Source organism: Diospyros lotus, chromosome 9, assembly GCF_014633365.1.
Source record: "Diospyros lotus cultivar Yz01 chromosome 9, ASM1463336v1, whole genome shotgun sequence".
NCBI classification, from domain to species: domain Eukaryota; kingdom Viridiplantae; phylum Streptophyta; class Magnoliopsida; order Ericales; family Ebenaceae; genus Diospyros; species Diospyros lotus.
In genome coordinates this window covers 3,950,683-3,970,995 of record NC_068346.1, presented here as the reverse complement: position 1 = coordinate 3,970,995, position 20,313 = coordinate 3,950,683, and the positions used below count along the sequence as shown (strand labels likewise).

General features: G+C 37.6%; 1 protein-coding gene across 4 annotated transcripts in view; it reads right to left on the bottom strand.

Annotated features, from left to right (window-relative positions):
- LOC127809642 (ENHANCER OF AG-4 protein 2) overlaps window positions 1–18,238 on the bottom strand; it is a 28,736-nt gene extending 10,498 nt beyond the window's left edge. Inside the window, exons 1-9 of one of the 4 annotated variants that reach the window (XM_052348599.1) lie at window positions 17,803–18,237; window positions 17,458–17,711; window positions 15,686–15,762; window positions 5,759–7,876; window positions 5,116–5,641; window positions 3,438–3,546; window positions 2,984–3,096; window positions 2,719–2,906; window positions 42–720 (exon numbers count right to left, since the gene is read on the bottom strand). In XM_052348599.1, coding sequence (XP_052204559.1) covers window positions 42–720; window positions 2,719–2,906; window positions 2,984–3,096; window positions 3,438–3,546; window positions 5,116–5,641; window positions 5,759–7,743 — 3,600 coding nt within the window. In that variant the 5' untranslated portion in view covers window positions 7,744–7,876; window positions 15,686–15,762; window positions 17,458–17,711; window positions 17,803–18,237. Of the gene's footprint in view, window positions 1–41; window positions 721–2,718; window positions 2,907–2,983; window positions 3,097–3,437; window positions 3,547–5,115; window positions 5,642–5,758; window positions 7,877–15,685; window positions 15,763–17,457; window positions 17,712–17,802 lie in introns of all 4 variants that reach the window. The other 3 variants (XM_052348598.1, XM_052348597.1, XM_052348600.1) reach the window with 3 other exon arrangements.
- Between the last annotated feature and the right edge of the window lie 2,075 nt (window positions 18,239–20,313).

Sequence of the window (20,313 nt, the reverse complement as noted above, 5' to 3'; positions counted from 1 at the left end):
TCAAAAATAAAAAAGGAAACATCAAGTGAAGGAAGATTTACACTTGGTGCGCTACAATATTCATGCGGCACATGTGATTGATAGTTCAATTTTGGCGAAGAAGATGGAATTGATGACTGAGGGGGGTGAAATGACTGTGACAGTGTTGAAGGGTGAGGTGGCAATGAAGGTTGAGGAAGTAATGATGGCTGAGGTCCTGCAGGTAGTTGAGAAAGTGGATGCGGCACTGGAGGAAGTGGAGGGGGTGGGGGTGGGGGTGGTGATGGGGATGAAGGTAGTGGAGGGGGAGATTGTGGAGATGTTGGTGATAGTGGTGGTGGTGAAGATGGCAAAGGTGGGGTTTGAGGAGGAGAAGTACGAGGCAGTGGTGGAGACCCCTCAAGAGGGGAGAAGTTGTCGGGACTGTCTGACAGTGCTTCCAAAACACCCTGTGAACCATACTGCTGCAAAGTAAATTCAATTGGACCATTTGAAAACAAAGGTCTTTCATCCCTTGTATGTCCAGATACATCTTCCATTTCAAGTTCGCCATCCACATCCTCCAAGATGCAGTGGCGTCTGTCACTTGAAGTAACTGTATCAGGCTCTCCACTAGCAGGCACGACTTCTACTGGTGATCTACCACCAGGTTCCTTCAGTAAACTAACTGGAAGATCCTCTTCTCCATCTTCTTCAAATACGCTAGCAGATAAGAAGCCAGGCAACTGAAATGTAGCATTACTGAAACAATAAACCAGAAAGGTAGTATGTATCAGGTAAAGACATGAGCAAATAAGAAGCCAGGTACTAGAAAGTAGCATTGCTGAAACAATAACCAGAGAGGTAATATGCATCAGACTCTCAACAACTCCAAACATCAAAAGAAAATAGATTATACTTGATCCACTCTTCGAACAGCACTATAACCTAATAGATTTTTTAGCACAAACTAAGGGCCATTTGTTGATGGATCAAAAAGCTGTTTTCTGGTCTTGAAAACAGATAAACTAACGATGTGGAATTTGGTGAACTTGATCAAATGTATTTGAAGGAAATCCATGAAGCTGACCACATCTAGTGAGATTAAAGCTCGTGACTGTTGTTGTTTATCCCAAAACACTTATTAAGAAACAACAAAAAGGATTCTTGCTAGTACTGAAAATGATTATCATGCACAAATGATAACAGTATGAAAACAAAGGTGTTTCCAAAACATTTATAATTTCCAATCTAAAAACAAAGCAGGAAAACACAAAAATCATAACCACAGTCATACAATAGTATAGAGCAAGATAAAAGAACCAATAGAGGACCAACAGCAACACCTCCCCCCCCCCCCCCCCCCCCAAAGGAAATATATATATATATATATACACTAACTAAACAAATAAATAATATCATGGGAAGGAAAATAATTATAAAGAAATAAATACAGCCATTTCCTCAATATTGTCATGCCTCACATTCTCCAACTTTCAACATAGGCCCTGCTGCCTTTCTACAACAAGCAATCACTGTTTCCTTCAGAATCCTATTTGCACATGAACCCCCTATTCATAATTCTCTCTAATTCACGAAAACCAACCACACAAAAAAAAACAAAAAACAAAAACTTCCAACCATGCACATTGTCACGAACCTAGGGCATAACTGTAATAAACCTATAAGAGCATAGCTATAACTGTAATAAACATACAGTAGCAGGAGTACATGCGGTTACTGCTTATGAGGATTGTACCTAGTCAGTTACACTAATAAGCCGAGGGTGATAGCCTATAAAAGGCATTGTAAAAGAGGATGGGAACTATCAATGAAGCATTCAGTTCTTTCCCTCTAAAAAGTCTTTCCCTCTCTTTCTTTCTCCCTCTCTTCTTTCAAATTCTCCCTCCAATTTCCCTCTAAATCTCTGACTCTCTCAGAATTGTCCAAGTCTTTGATTCGAGACTTGGCACACATCACCTCCTTTCAACATCTATTCAAATCATACAAAACTTTCCCCTGCTCTCCTACTTGCTAATAAACTTAATAATGAGAAAGCACATGTCATGCACAACATCAGAGATCATCATTTCCAAGAATTTGTGAAATACTGGAAGGACAAAAGGGAGGTGCTTTATCAAAGGAGGTTTCCATATTTAGATCAGCCAAGAGGCAGACGGAATATCTTTCTAAAAATAATGCTAGTACTTGATTCCCACTAGACCAAAAGCAACCATGAAGGTGAATGATGATTTCATACTGATGACCTGATTTCCTAAACAAAGAATATTATGACAGTACAAAAGATATGAAATGTAATAGTACATATTTAACAACTTCCATGACCACCCTCGTGTGGACTCTATTAAGCTAATCGTCTGCAACAACACAACACTGCGCCCAACACGGTAACTTTACCCTTTAAGTTCTTATGTGCAAAGCTGTTAAACACAGCAAGCAAAATGACCACAGTGATAAAATCATAATAACGTGATTGTAAACTCCATGAAATAAGATCATATTTACACAACAATACAAGGCACAAAGATATTAAAAGAAAACGTCTATTCAAAAAGCAAACCCATTGCATTATCAGAAATTCCCATTCAATCAAATTCAGTGAAGATTTTCATGATATAGAAAGAATTAATAGAGACCTGGAAACAAGGTTCAATAGCTCTCATGGCACAGATCACACAAAGGACCAAACAAATGTAGAAGAAAACTACTGAAATATGAAAAGCCAAAAAAGGTCCAGACCTTCCATATTCATCCACAAGCATGCCTTCCATTTCTCTAATGGGATCATCTACAGAACGCTCAACTCGAGTTGGACGTCTAAGGAAAAAACCAGCAGAAGCATCGTCATTTGAAACCCCAATGCCATCCATATAGCGGCGAAGAAGGGATTCAGGTAAGATTTTCCTCTCAAGCCAGAGTCGCAAAACCTATAGGATACAAAACATTCAATTTATCTTCAGCACAAATTGTGCTTCTATCACTGCTAAGAAATACCTATGTTTACCTTTAGACATTGACGACGATTTTCACGCGCAGCAGCTCCAGGTGGAGCAGCAGCTCCCAAAAGACGAGGCAGTGCTGCTTGTACAGTAGGAATATATGATGCTCCCGCAATGCCTAAAGGAATATCAAAGGCAGACATCAAAGTTAGTAGAACATTTTATATGACTGAAACTTTTTCTACTTATCCTTGAAAGTTAGTAGAAAACAGCACATATACCAATTTCATACCATGAACCAGATAATGGCAGCATAAAGCATGCATCAGCATATGCATATGCAAGGGCAATGGATGGTTATCATTCACCATAAAAAATTAAGTACAGAAAAAGCATTCAAGATAAACAACATCAAGTGAGGATGAGAATGAGTGTGAGTGTGTGCATGTGTTGTGCATGCGCGGGCGTGTGTGTGTGAGAGAGAGAGAGAGTGAAGAGTTTTTTAAGCTAAAGCCTTACCTTTATGACTGTGTGAACATTGTGTAATAGAGTCCACAAGAAAAAAGAGGTCCACTTTTCGCTGGAAATTGGGCTCACTTTCTAACTTGCGGATTAGAAGCTCCACAACCTGCAGAAAATTATACGCTATGCATTAATAGAACCCTTATAAAATCCATAATTCCATCCCCAGATGCAGTGCATTTTAACAATTTCCAAGGAAAACAATAACTAAATTGGCTAGAGAAGTTACTGAAAGATATCTTGAGACTGATTTGTCTGATACACTTAAAGTATCATTCAGGACAGTGGCTTTGTAGGTTTGAGAATGAGAGAGAGAGAGAGGCCATAAAAAAATAGTTATGTTGAGCTAAATCTAGTAATTGCATGAGGGGGTTGTTCTACTGCCCCGATTGAGGAGAGAGAGCCAGGATGTGGAAGGGTATTATCCATTCAGCAATATTTAGTTCCCTAGATTGGTGCGGCCATAGGCAGTCGTGGCCATTGTTTCCAGGCCTGTCTAATTTAGCAAGGGATTACCTAGTACCTGAGAGTGCTTCTCTTGTAAATTCAGAAGTTTAGTTTTGTCCCCACTCCTAGCTCATAATCTTTTTAACTTGGCATTGGAATCTTGATAGGGTGCCCTTCCAGTATGGACAACATTTGGCAAGAGAAATCTAAACAGCTTTGAAGGCGTTGAGATTCAGTTGTCTTCTTAAGAGAACCATTCTCATTTCCAGTTTTTGTGTGGGTTAGAAAGGATTCCTAGTAACTCCTCAGGTCCTTGTGTTTTGTTGATGATCTTCGTCAGTTGGTAACTTGTTTCAGCCCCTTGTACAGGGTTAGCCTCCTTTTTGGCAGTTATTTCTGAATGGATATTTATTTACCCCCCCCCCCCCTCCCAAAAAAAAAAAAGGACTAGTTATATATCATCTATAAAAGACAACACTGAATTGCATGTGAGTTATAATTTATGTTGTATGTTATTTATGGATGATATTGTCCTAATGACTAAGACAAAACAGAAGTTGGGATACTACACTCAAATTGTGGATGAACAATAAAAATGAGACATGAAAATCAAGTTATTCCAATAAAAGATCAGTTTAAATATCATGGATCAATTGGTCAAAAAGAAGGGAAAAGAAATGAAAAATGAGTAACGTTCAAAGAATCAATAAAGGGTAAGAACAATATATCAAGCGCTAATCTTACAAGATAGAGTTCAGAAATACATCCAGCATTTTATGTGATTGTAAAATCCCTTTTACATGTGCAAAGCATGAATGCACAGAACAGCTCTTCTAGCATGTAATTAAGTATCTTTTGCCTGCAACTTATGACATATATAGCATCTAAACAATAAGATAAAACATGATAATAGAGTGATAAGAGTTGTGAAGTTGAACCAAATAAAAACAGATATAATGATACTGGATTCAAACGGGAGAAAGCAATTTAACAGATAAAAATACATCAGGATTTTACACACACACACACATAAAATCATTTAGCCAAATTAACTGATGAGTAAAACATTAGCTCTTAAGTGATAAGAAAGACATGTTTCTTGAATAAATCCAGATAGATGTGGATGGCTTCATGCTAAAAATCAATTTAAACCAGCAAAAACAAAAACAAACCACCCATCTGTTCTATCAAAAGATCTACAACATATGAAAAGCAATACATTACGTACCTCATTGGCAATGCCATATTTTGCACAATCAATTGCAAGGCGGGTTGCACGGCCGATGCTTTCTCTAGTCCTTGAAAGTGTCTCTATCATTCCTTCAAATGCATCACGAGCAACAGCAGCCTCGGTACCACCACTAAGTGAACCCCGAGGAGGCCGGTTACCCGAACTAACCCTAGTCTCCTCAAATTCATCAGACACAGGTTGATTACCTGATGGAAACTGAGGACCATGAGAAGGAGAAACCTTAGATGTGTTAGGAGGATAATGTTCCTGAGCATCTGGCTGTAAAACAGTACTGGATCCAGATAGGAAGGGCTGAGTAGCTAACGCAGGACTGGGGCTCCTCCTGGGCATGTCAGTAGGAGGGGCCAGTAGAGAACTAGCATTGCCATGAGAAAAATTTTGTGATTGAGCTTGCCTCCTTTTAGCCTGAGCAGCAGCAATAAGATGTTTCATGGACATTGCAGAATCTGGGATCTTTGAATCAATCAATGAACTTGTTTTATCATCTCTCCCAGCTTCAAATCTGTGTTTACCATATAATGGGACATAACATGAACATAAATGGCATAGGTGGGACATAACATCGACATAAAGGGGGAGAGGGGATAGGAACATATACTGAAGAGAGCCAAAAACATACCTTCCATCAGTAAAGGCGTCATGCTTTGCTGTATTTCCCGTCACAAGCAAATCATTAATTTTAACAACTGATTTTGAAGCCCCTTTTGATCTTTCCCCAGAATAAATTGGCTTATTTCTTTCAGTTGTCACTTGATTTCGAGAGTAATTCAAGCTGTCAGAAATAGAATCCAAGGCCTTGCCAGATCCAGTTTGTGTTTTCTTCTGTATACCAGCACCAGATACTTTTAATAATGATCTATTGGCTTTTGCAGGTCCTGACAGAGGCGACTTACCAGGGGATATCAAATTTTGTCTAGACTCTTTAGAAGAAACTCTCTCTAACTCCAGTTGTCTTGGGCTAATGGAGATATTGGGAGCAATTGGCTTTTTAGGCCTCTTCTCCACAAGTTGCTCAGTATTAGGGGAAGAAGATTCATTAAGTAGCTCAGAAGAAGGTAAGGATTCCTTTGAAAGGCCCCCAGCTCCATGAGAATCCCCTACACTAGGTTGAACAACAGAAAAACTTTCAGTTTGTACATTGGCGTTATTCATATGATCAGGCACACATACAGGAGCAAGAATCTTCCTCACTGATCCACCATGAACTGGTGTCCTGGGTTCCTCTTCATCATCCTCATCAAATAAGCGAACAGCTCTTCGCCTTGTATGCGAGTGAGAGGCAGGGGATTTAAGTTTACCAGAAGATACAGTGTCATTTTTTAATGCAGCAGAACTTTTTTCTGTTTTATCATCTGAAGTTGTAAAAGCAGAGCCAGACATAGTCTCAAACACCCGGCGTTGGCGCTTTGTTGGCGGTAGAGCATCTTCATCTGAAGGAATTCTGGAAGACAAACTAATTGCCTGCACTGTTGATGCTGAATGATTTTCAGTCTTCAACCGTGGTGTAGACCGCTTAAGCTCTGTATTATCTGCTTTTCTGTCAAGAACTTTAGCACTTCGAGAAATATTTTTCCTGTTTTTTTGAAGTGCTTCCCCAGAGCCTGCACGTTTATTTGTTTTAGCAGGATGAGAAACTTCATTAGTTATTGAATCATCCTTTGCACATCCAATTTGAGTGGCTTTTTTTGTGCCAGTAAGTTTGCCCTTGGCCTGCTCTTCTGGACTACCTTCAGCATCCTCCTGCCTGTCATCTGCTACCTCAAGCTGTTTCCTACCTTTTGCCAGTTTTTTAGCTTTAAGTCCACAAACAATTTCCAAGGCCGGTTTAAGATCTGGAGATGAATTCTTCACACTGCTACCAGGAGCATTTTTCCTTTGTGTGCCATCTTTGGCATTCTCAGTAGTTTTGCAAGGGTCAACATTATCACTGCTAGTGTCCAGATTCAACTTGGCTGAAGCAGCTGAGCGACTATCCTTGTGAAGTTCATGTGCATCCTCAGCTTTTCTCTTTGATCCTTTCTCTTTTTGACCATTTGTCAGTCCCTTCTTGCCACCGTCAGACTGCTTAGGAGGAACTGACATCAGCGACGGCAAAGAACTATCTTTTTTACCATCTAGTTCTATATTGCATACATGATCATTCTGACAAGTGCCCAAACCTTCAATAGGTGCCACTACCACAGAATCTTCAGCAATAATAATATTACCTTTTGTGCTATCACCACCGATTTCTCCTTCAACATGAGATGAAATACAAGGACTGGACGCTGACCCTATCTCCTTAGATATATGAGCACCATTATCCCTCAGTTTATTCTTCTTCACAGGTGTAACAGGAGAACTTCTATCCTCAGATTTTATCTGGATATTAGATTTCGAATCTTGGCAATCCATCCTACTCTGATTCTGCGAGCAACGCTCCAAACCAGGACCATGATCACCTAGACCTCTAATCTCTGTTTCTCCATTTGTTCCAGTCCTAGCCATTCCATCTTTTACGTCAACCTCAGCTGAATCTTCCACCCTACCAACAGAAGGAGCATCTATCCCAAGAGATGAGCCATCGGCATCATTCCTTAAACCCCTAGAACTTTTTCGCTGCATCTCTTCAAATGCTTCACAGATTTCCTTCACAGCCTGTGCAAAGTATTTTACTGTTTTTCCTCGACATCGAGCTGATAATTTGTTCTTTGCCTCACTAGTAAATGCCTCAATATCAGCAGGGGCAACAAATGCTCTGTGAAACAGGAGAGTTTTTCAGAAGCTAGAATTGGCAGAAAATGATAACCAGCTATGAAACAAAGCTGAGGGCCAAAACAACAACACAGCCCTAAAAACACAGGATTGGTTTTTTTTTTTTTTTTGGTAATTTTTGTGAGCTGTGGTGCTTTTTTTGTTTTTTGTGTATTTTTTGGTTTTTTTTTTTTTTTTTTTGGGGGGGGGGGTGGGGGGGGGGGGGCACAATTATTAACCCGAAGTTAAACAACACACTTTTTTCATATTAATCTGATACATATTAAAGTGACATGTTAACATTCCAAATCACTGAACAAATTCATAAGTAACTTTTTTAAGTTTCTTTAAAATATTGAACAAAAAGTAAACTAAACATAACTAAATAAACTAACCACAAGGAAATAAACTTCAGTTGGCATACTATGATTGAAACATGGATTTATTAAACACTTGACCGCAATAGAAACAAAGAAAAATACATATTTAACCACAAAACTTATATAAAACCATACTTGACCATCAATACGTCTTGCTATCAGTGCACATACCTAGTTGCTAATTTGACAATACAACTTGACAATCAAAAATAGCAGCTTAAAAATAATTCAAGCAATCTAACAGCTAAAGGTGAAAAGTTCAAGACAGACCAATGCCTATGACAGCACAAGCATCCCATCAGCCAATCTGTTCAATTTTACTTTGGTAGGCAAAGAATGCATCCATTACTTCAGAATGGAAAATAACTAACTGAAAAAATAAACTTTTTAGAACTTGAAGCACAATTAAGATGGTTTGGTGAGGAGAAGAAAACTAATAGATACTCCTACGGAGGCAGTAGAGGGAGTGAAAGAACTTCAAACAAAAAAGTGGAAGACCCAAAAACTTGATTAAAGATTCTTAGGCATGGAACAGATAATAACAAACTTAAAGAAGATATGGTCAAAGAAAAATTATTGGCGAGCTAAAATCCATGTAGTCGATTCCAATTGGTGGGATTAAGGTTTGTCTGTTGTTCTTAAAGATTTTATCCAAACATCTTCTTAATTCATCATACCTAAGTGGCAAGGACATACGGTAAATATGCTAACAAGGTCATGCTTCCAAAAGCTGATACAATACTATGTCAAATCATTTTAGGTGTCCTTTCACCTCTAGATGATCAAAGGATTATTCTGAAGGCTAGGATGCCCTAGTAGCAGGTTTCTACTTTCTAGAATCTTGATGCTGCTTAGGTGGCCAAACCATGCGATGATTCTCACCTCAATAATAGATCCCCGGGTTTATTTTGTAAATTATATTTCCAATTCCAAAAGTGACCGCGTGTAGGTTTCTTCCATCAAAGATTCTACTTGGTGCTCTAAATCAAAGTTAAAGATCAGCATGTTACTAACATAAGGCTTTTGGATTGGGCATAGTTGGAAGCCTACCCTTCTCAAGTGTACTTATATAGCTATCCCAGCAAGAATAATTTAAAATAAAATAGGTTCAAAAGTAAGCCTTCACCGTTTTGTCAGAATAGTAAACTTCAAAGAAACTCTTCACAGTGAGTAGTATCACTAGTAAAATTCAGGCAGAAGAAAATCACAAAACATTTATAAAACAAAAATACAGGAAGAAACACAGATCCCAAACAAAATATTCATTCACTTAGTTATATGACTCCCCACAATTTTTCATGATTATTAGCTCTCAAAATATTCTTTATTCTCCCCCATTGGGGAAAGTAAAGTGATTAATATTCTATATACCAAAGGTCATAATTTCCTAAAGAAACAAACAGGCTTTAATTTTCTAAAAAGTGATTAGTGCTCCATACCAAATACTTGAATCTGGAGGAAACTAAACAACATCAACTGAATTAAACACAAGGTATGTGTAAAAAGCGCCAACTAAATTATACAAAGATTTGTAACCTTCAAGCCAACCATGTCTTCAAGGTTAAGTGCTGTAAGTTTCTTTTCCATAATTCCTTAAAGCTCTTTCAATGCATTCTCCTCCAACAACCATATAGCTTAGGGACAGGGCATTCTCCTACTCACAATCTTGAAAACACTTTAGATGACTAGTAGTTATATTCCACAACATCAACCAAATAGATGATGTACATGGTATTCATTTGGCCCAAATCTTCTTCACCATCAATGTTGCCTCAAAAGAAATCAAGCTTTCCTTGCTAATGATTGTTTTCCTTGCAGGCTTCATATATGCCATTAGTGGCGCTTCCGCTCACCCCAACCCCATGTTCAAGGAGTGAACAAGGCCCATGAAAATGAATTAAATTTCCACAATTGTTTCACCAAGTAATTTTTTATCTTTCTCAATGCATTATGATGTCAAAGAGTATTATATTGTAAGCAATAGCCATGCTCAAGAAAATACTTATGATCCTGAAAATTCATAAAAGAAATCCAGGAAAGATTAAAAATAAAATTATTCTTCATATTAGTTTGAGACTAAACAGATCCAAGCCTTTATCCAACTATATGTGGTCGGCTACAAAATTCTAGCTTCCAATTCATTTCTATCCACAGCATTATCTCCTGTAACAACCATATACTTGATGTCAAATCTAAGTGTCTCCCACCAAGTCTGTTTTTGGGCCTCCTCTAACTCTTTCGCTAAGTGCCAACTACATGTTCTATTCAATCAACTCTCCTCATAGAAGCCTCTATTGGTCTTCTTCTCACATGATCAAACCATCTTAATCATGTCTCCTACACCATATCTTCAATAAGAACCACTCTAGCTTTATTACAAATAACTTCATTTCTAATTTTATCTTTTCTTACATGGACATGCAACCATTTTAGCATCCTCATCTTAATTACACTTGGAGTTTGCACATATTGGCACTTACTGTCCAACATACCATACAACCAAGCTAGTCATATAAATGCCTTATAAAATTTTCCTTTTAACTTTAACATCTTACTATCACATTCACATTAATATTAGCCATCCTGCCTTAATTTTATGGTAAGATTCTCATTAATCTCCACATTTGTTTCGATGATTGATCCAAGATATCTAAATTGATCTTTTCTTAGTATGACTTGATCTTCCAATTTTACCATAAAATCATTCCCATTTGATATTTTTATTAAATTTACATTCTGCATATTCGGCTTTCATTCCACTTAATTTAAAAACTTTAGATTCTCATGTGTTCCTCCATATCTTGAGCTTCATATTCACACCTTCTTTTGTCTCATCCACCAACATTATGTCATCTGCAAATAAGATACACCACGGTGTCACAACCCCTAGAATTAGGAAATTATTTTTTATTTCAGTTGTTATATCTTTATTTAATTGTTATTTACAATTATGTTCTAGGAACAATTAAGTAGGAGATATGGAGTAGTGGGGAGGTAGTGGAAATGATTTAGGAGCAGTTACTGGTAGTAGAAGAGTGATAACTGCTTTAGAAAATCTGTGGATAGCTTATATATAAAGCTAAACACACACTGTCGAGGCATTATGTATGAATTATCAAGAATATTATTGAAGTCTCTCTGCTCTCCCTCAATTCTGTCTATTTTCTCTCCCACTTCTCTCAGTTTCTCCCTCATTTTTGTCTAATTCTCCCTAATTTTCTGTCTGTTTCTCTCAATTCTTTCTACTTCTCCCTCAATTCCAATTCTATCTTCAAAGGAAACATCAGTTAGGACTAGAGACATTTGGTATCAAAGCAGTAGTTTCTCGGCCCAAGATCTAGCTCTTTTTAAATTTTCTCCATGGCTAAAGGTTACCAGATGCTCATAGCTTCTATCGATAGATTTGAAAGGAAATTGGACGAACTCATGATCATCACGGCCAAACGTTATCAGGTTAGTCTTTGAGCAGAATTACTCTCTAAGGAATATTTTGATCCAATTATTCAATAAAAGAAACCAGACCCTGTGACAGTTGGAGACCCACTCCTGCTGAGAAATGACTTGATTCCTAGAACTCCGCATGTCAACTTGCAAAAGGATTTTCTATCAGAGGAGGAACAAATTCTGGAAGACAATGAGTGTCCACGGAAAGAAGATGAACAACTGGCCAAAGCCATACAAGGGTTCAAGGTATATGCGGGCTGCAACACTAAGATGGGCTATGAAAGCTTGAATCACTTGGGTGCAGTTTGGCATCTAGAATGTTTCAAATACAAGGGTTCAAATGTTGTGCTTGCAATCAACCAATTAACGATGAGGAGTTTTCTATGCTTGGGACTGATCCTTATCATGGGTCTTGTTACAAGGAGCTCTATCACCCAAAATGCGATGTTTGCAAGCATTCCTTACAGACAAATGCAGCTGGGTTAATTGAGTAAGTAGAGCATCCTATTTGGGTCCAGAAGTACAGCACCTTTCATGAATTCAATGGGACTCCTCATTGTTGCAGCTGTGAGCGAATGGAACCTAGGGAAACAAGATTTGTTACCCTAGAAGATGGTTGGAAGTTCTGCATAGTGTATCGACTTGGCCATAATGGAAACTCATGAAAGGCAGCCCCTTTATTTCGATATGAAAGAAATTGAAGTAGATGAAGGGATGGTAGAAGAAAAAGATGCTGCGGGGATTGGATGGAGGAGTAGTAGCTGGTTACCATGATTACTCCATGTATTCTGACACATATATTTGCTTCAAGATACATGCCTTCAATAACTTGTATATAAGCAGTTCAGACTTCTTTCTTCTCTAAACCTTCCCATAAGAATTCTCTAGGAACTGTTTATAAGCACCATATCTAAATCCTTTGCTTATCTCTACAACCTTTCCATTAGGCACCTCAACAAATATATAGCTTCCATTGTTAACCTGCCAAGCATGAAACAAAATTGGTTTTTAGATGCCATGGTTGCTCTTCTAAATCCTTGTTTGATCACTCACTCAAAATGTTTCATAGGGTGGCTCATTAACTGGATTCCTCAATAATTTCTATAATTTTGAACATCTCCTTTATTCTTCTAAATAGGTACAAAAGTCCTCTTCCTCTACTTGTCTAACATCCTTTTTGACTTAAGGATCACATCAAATTCATTAACCAAAAAATGCCCTCTTCTCCAATGCAATTCCATAATTCTATTGATATATTACATGATCCAACAGCTTTATTATTCTTCATCTTTTCCAATGCTTGCTTTATTTCATTTGGACATATATATCTATACAATATGTAATGTCTTATCTTTTTTGGAGTTACAAAGATGCCCCAACATAACACTTGTTTCTACCTTCTTCATTAAATAACTTCAAGAATACTCCTTAATGGCCCCTCTCATTAAATAATACTTTTTGGATGACCAAGATTTCAATAGTTGCAACCAAATAGCCATTTTTTAGCATTTAAATCTATTCCAGCCCCAATGTTTACATTGAAAGAGGCAGAAAGCATTATTTTGCTCCTCAGATGCAAAAACAACCCCCTTAATCCAGAAAACAATAAATGGAAATCAAACCATTTGTACAGTAGTTGCAACACATAAACAAAACCCGGACATATACCCACTAAAACTACATGAGAAACAAACAAATAAATCATGTGCCTTTGAAATTCCCTCATTTTTGTCATCTCTTTACCATCCTATAGCAGCAACAACATATGAAGAGGGAAAAATATCAATAGCAAAAAGGGGGAAATAATTATGTTAAAAGCAATCTAAATAAAATATTGCATAAACTACAAAAATTAATTAAACTACTCCTTCAGGCCCACCCACAATCCTTTGAGCATTGTTCCAAGTTTTGTTGTTCTACACACTCCATCCTACCAGCTCACCAAGAACAGGAACAAAGCAACCCATGTGCTCTTTCCATTGGTTGCCATCCTATTGAACATTATGTTGTGGGCTCCACAATGTGCACTCACCATTCTACTGTCCCTTTCTAAAATTCCAATCAAGTGATACAGCGAGGACTTTTGTTTCCTAGTCCTCGCTTATCAGAAATGTTTCCACGTGCATGCTGCCCAAGAAGTAGTTCTCAGGCCCTAAACCCTAACCCCATCTGAAAACAGCCAACATATTTTTCTCCAATATTGGAATAGGAACTGGCAAAGATGTTTTACCACCGCAAAATAATCTATGGCTGGCCACAACCAGCTCCTCTTGTGGTGCTCAAAATCCAAAACAGCCCCATCCTCCACAGCAGTGGTGCTCCACCCACAACCAGATACAGCATCCACCTCCTCCATTGTTACCATGGAAGACTCCAGAAACAAAGCCAGACCCGTGGGAATAAGAAACTCGATCCCTACACTGCCAGGGATACTGTACACTTCTCCATAATATAAACCTGGCAACTTCCACCCTCACCTTAAATCATTCCTCAAAATCCAAAATGAAATCATCTCCTCCCATACCTAAAATTCAGATTTCATGAAGAATTGTAAATCTATACAAGATGATTCATCCCTTGCCATTTGTAGTAAGATGGCACCAATGCCCACACTGGTTCTGATCATCTGACCATCAGACCCAAAAGCAAAGCTAGCAGCCCAACCCCTCCAATGCTGATTCTGCGCCACTGTCTTTCCACGGATCATCACTAGAATCTGTTTCCTATCCAATGATGTAGAATAAGCACTTAATTAATAACTATCATTGCAAAAAAATGCCAAAAAGTTTTTGACCTAGCTAGCTAGAATAAGGACTTCCATTTTGACCTAAAAGGTCAAATTTTAAGAGGCACCCATGCCTTCCAGAGCTCAGCAAACAAAATGCAGGCAAAACTCAATTGCTTATTACATCAAAAATGGTCGTGCCGAGCAAACACATATACCTTGCATTAATAAAATAGGCCAACACCAAAATGCTAGTATAGCACTAACTTGTACACAGGCTGTCATAAAAATCAGTTCAAAAGCCATCCCTTGCCTTCTTCAATGAAATCTTTTCAGTTAATATGCATGCATCCATGACCCAAGTACTTCACAAAAATATAATTTGGAATAAGCTTCGAGAGTAGAGGCCAAGAGAACTCTCCCACTATAAGTTGATAAAGCCACTAGCTTAAAGACCTCGAGCAGCCTCTCTCCCAAGGCTTCTAACCCACAGCAAATACAGGAATAATTGCAGGCACTAAAGAAACCCTACTAAAGGATGAAGAAACTTCACTTCTGAAAAAACCCAAGGTCAATCATCATTGAATTTGTGTTACCTTATTTGCCAAACACAAATATCCAAAAAATCATCAAATTGAAAGTCAAAAAAATGAACTTCCATGACAGATAACCCCTTGCAGCTCCATAAGGCTATGTTTAGGGGAGAATTAGTAATGGAAGGGAATGGAATAGTATGAGCATGAGTATGAGTGGAATGAAAATAAGTGGAATAGAATAGAAAATCCTTTCTCATCATACGGGAGAGGAGGGGATAGTAATTGAAAGTACTTTCTCCTTGTTTGAAAGAGCCATGGAAATGGATGGAATAGAAAAATAGTAAACGGAAAATGACAAACATGCCCTCATACAGGCGTATAAAAAATGTGGATATATAAATATTGAGGCAAATTTTGTACATATACAACATTAAAAGTTTCCTCTTAACTTCCATTCCATCCATTCTCCCCTAAATTGAGGGAGACAAAAAGTAGAGCTTTAAAGGAGAATCAATGGAAATCTTTTCCACCCAATTCTATTCCATTCCATTATCAATATTCCTTCCACATATGAAAACCTCATTCCACCTAATTTTGGTCCATCCAATTCCATTCACACCCCTCTCCCATACACCCTAAGAATATAATTCCGAAATAGTTGATAGGGTGAACATATAGCAGTTTACACAGCTTACTCCACACAATAAGATCTATGAAAAAACACTTACATTTCTGCAGTTCCAAAGAATTGGACAAAATATTTCTTGGGGTCAGGAGCTCGGTCCCAATCTTCCGGTCTGCTAATCTGGGGAAAAGAATCAAGACCCAGAAAAAAGCCTCATAAACAGACCACTTAACCAAACATAACCATATTCCACATATAAAAGTAAGAAGAACATCAAATACAAGTAAATCCAACAAATGGGAAGCATAAACCAATACAAGAACTCAAGTCACTTAGAAGCTCAGCAAATTAATATATTGAGAGGAAAGTGCCCCTCCCAATGAAAATAGGCACAATAAATAACATATCGAGGCAATGTGGGACATTTAAAATCGAATTAGTAACAGAAATGCTATGGTCAATGCTTAGGTGTTGATCAACCAAGAACATCCACTAACCTTCCTAATAAAGAAGCACAAATAATATTATTCAAGTAAAAATATTAAAATCAACCTACACAAGCCCATAATATTACCAGTGAGCTATAGAAAGAAAAGAAATGGCAAATGGCAGAAATAAAATGAAACAGAAAAATGTAAAAGCAAGAGAGGCTCTGTGAAGCCTTTACTTTGGTTCAACAGGAAACTGACAGGATTCTACAAAAGTTATTAGAACAAACCAGGCAGGCAGATTCAACCAAACTAAAGATCCAGGGCTTCTATGCAATTATTTGGAACGGTTGATTGTTGAACCATCCAGAAATATTTTTTTGAATTTTAAAGCCGCTGTAGCAGCAGCAAAGCAATCACTGTCGCAAAAGGTTGACTTTAGAGCTGTGGGGCAATGGCAGAAAAGTTGATTTTAAAGCCATTGGAGCAGCACCTTTTAAATTTTTAAATGCGAGCAAATGTAGGCAAAGGCACTCGAACCCTCGCCAGCATCACCGTTGGATATGCTAATGCCGGCTGCCAACCATTAGTCTAGACCAGTGGTTGTGTTCATATAAGTCACAATAAAAATATATAAACTATTAACTTAATATTTCAAATAAAATATTGCCAATTTACAACAACAATGAACTCAACCTAATATTCCCAATAAAATACAATCAGACTTATAAACAATGGTTTAACTGATCAAACCAGCGAACAACAAACCATAGCCCTGGCCGGTTTAATGGTCATTCCACCTTGATAACTAATAATACAATAGCTAAATGAACACAGAAATTCTAGTTAAATTTCAATTATGATAACTATGATTTAACAAACTGGGGAGATCATACATTCCAATCTACCTGATTGGTATATCTTAATCTAAGAATATTCCCTTCCATTGTTAATATTAAAAAAAATGGCATCTAAATGCATGAGGCTCCCCATTTTGTGAGAGTCGAGGGAGGATCACATTTGTACGTAGCCCTCCCCCTGCTTTTTACAAGGAGGCTATTTCCACCACTCAAACCCGTGACCTTCCCTTCACAAAGGAGCAACCTTGCCTATTGCTACCAAGGTTAAACCATTGTAATTGATATTAAAAGGACAAGTTCTATCCTTTGTCTCCATAGAGAAACCAACAAATGCCACGCGGCAACAGGACAAAGGAAAGCTCAGCCATCCTGCGATATAACTGAAGTACAGTGCCAACTGATATTCATCCAACTGATTACAATCATAACAAAAAGGATGGGCGTAATTATGTTAAAGTGTCCTTTTCTCGATAAATGTAATCATGTTCTGATGCAAATTAGCACAAGTGCAAGATAAAGCTTCTCTTATAAATACAATGAAAACCCCAAAAGGAAACACAGGATGGGTTTTTATTCCATATTCTCACTCTGATACTTCTTATAGAGCTTATATGCTGCCTTGAGCATCAGTCCCCCGCCGACAAAATTCTGTCGAATCATACTCAATGCAGGTGTGTTTTGCAGAAGAAATGTTCTCTCAGCCTCAACCAATCATTGTGAGTTTTCTTTTTCCGGAAAAAAATACCAAACATTCATATACAATTACTTGAAACCTAGATGAGTTCGGACAGCCAAACAAGAAAAGCAGAGATTAGCGCACCAAAATCCACCCCAGACATACCTGCAAGACAAAAAAAACCCTAACATCCACACAAATTCCGTGATCGAAACAAGGCGAAACGCAATCGATTCTCCAAATCAAAATGACACACCTTGGCAGGCCACGCAGGGAAGCCCTTGACCTTAGCGAGGACCAGATCCCCCAGGCTCAACTCCGTATTCGCCTTCGGTCCCTTCACTCCGCGCTTTCGCCCCGGAGCCATGCCTCTCCCAAAACCCTAGCGGTGGCAATACTCGCCGTCGTCCTAGCCGTTCGCGCGAAGCCGATCGGAGCCCCACCCCCGTAATCGCCCCCAACCACCAGCCCTAGACCCAATCCCCCACCGGGTCTCGCCGGCGGGCAAAGTCGGCCCGGAAAATCGCCGCAGACACTGTACAGAGGCTATGGCGCTCCCCGGACGCTTCCACAATTCGAAGTACGCAGAGAGAAGAGACAACAGATAGATTGCAGTTGCAGAATGGAACGAGAGTTTGGGGATTGCGGTAAGGCGGTGGATGTGAGAGAGAGAGAGAGTGTAGAAGTAAGCAGTATTTGTTGTTTGTTGAAGGGAAAAGAAAGACACCGCGGACGCCGAGGGCAATATGGTAACTCCCCAACCCGCCCATTGCCTGCCCCGTAACCCACCATGCGTTCACCCTTGTCTCCCGAGTCTAACCACGGTTATCATTTTTTTTTTTCCTTTTTCTAAATTACTAAAGCCATTTACTTGAACTTTTATTTTATTTGTTCATATCAAATAATAAAATTTTAATAAATGAAGAGAGAGAGAGAGAGACAAATGGAGCCCGACGCAAAAGATAAAAAAGATCTCTCGTCATCGTGATTGTTGCGAGAATGAGAGAAGATAAAGCGATCGATAAATTTTGAGAGACAACAATAAAAGATAAATAAAAATAATAAAAAAACATATGAAATGGCATTTTGACATTTCAATAATTTTAACAATAATATTTTCTTTATGATAACAAAAAAGTAAAAGTAAATTTTGATAAAGTTACTGATATACTTTTTTATTATTTTAAGAAGCATGGGGACATTTTGTTTAACTGTAATAATGGCCCCGTTTACGAAGTGTTGTGTATAATTTATTTAAGTTTACAAATGAGTCATATTATTTGTGAGTGGTTCAATCATCAACTCAATAAAAACTAATTCACACTCATCTCGTGTTATAAATGAGTTGAGCTTAACTTAAATTTAATGCTCAACTTATAAACGAGATAAGTGCACGCAAAGTAAAACTCGACTCAATTAAGCTCGTGAACATGCTAGTAAGTAAATTATTATTATTATTATTGAACTTATATGAATTATATATATATTTAAATTATTATTTTTTAATTGAAAACACTTTAGAGATTAAGACCCTGTTCTCATTGTCGTTTTCGTGTCATTTTCTGTTTTCAATTTTTCAAAATACACAAAACGTGTTCTCTTTGTTATTTTAAAAAGTATATTTTTGAAAACAAGTAAAAATTTTGTAAAGGAAATCCAAAATAACAAAAACTCATTTTGGCTGTTTTCAGCCAAAACACGGGTAAATGATGAAAACATGAAAAACAAATGCATTTATTCTCATGCAGTGGCAAACCCTCCCCCAGCCTTAACTTCCATTCTCGAATCTCTTATCTCTCTCATCTCTTATTTCGCTCTCAAACTTTGGTCAAACACCGCGCCCGCCACCAGCCGTGCGAGCCGCCGTCTACCGCCCACCGTCGCTCCCCTTGCATCTCTCGTCCACCATCATCGTCTCCCCTCTGTGCGATACCCCATCCATCCTGTCTTCTTTGTTTTGAATTATTTTTTGATTTGATTTTTTTTTGTTTTGTTTTATTTGAATACAAATGCGTAATATGATATGTAATATATATTTGTTTGTATTAAATTTTTTAATAATTTATTAATAATTGTTTATAATTTATTTTAAATTAAATTTATTTGAATAAAATATTATAAAATAATATTTTTCAAAATTTGAAAGCAAACGCGTTTTCTAATTTTTTTTTTAAGAAATAATTTTTCAAAATGACAAAAAAAACACGTTTTCAAAAACTTCAAAAAGGACACTCAAAACACAAAACTCAAAATGAATTCAAAACTCGAAATAAAAGATTAAAATACGAAGAGAACACCACCTAAAAGTTTTTAATCTCTATGCCTATTTCCCTTGCTATTGGAGCTTTATTATCACATTTGTCATTGCCTTCCTTACCACCTCTACCATCCATCTATATTGTTATTCTATTTTAAACGTGATCGAGCTCAAGTAAAATATTGAATCCTAGTGTCCTTCCAAATTTTAGGAAATTTTTATCATAATTAGATCCCAAACAAATAAATTAATACATCCTATGGTACTAGTTAAACATTTTCAATTAAAATCTTAGGAGAACAAAATAAAGAAAGAAAAAGGTATTAGATGAGTAATTATATATTCACCGCATAAAATAATGTTTCACAAATGCAAGTGACAAATTTTCGACAACTCTATCTCAATTCTAGACGATCCGCTTCACTTGACATATCCATTGAACAAATTACAAAATGACAATGATATATTTGCATTATGTATGTTCGTGATAGTTAAATATCTGATTAAATT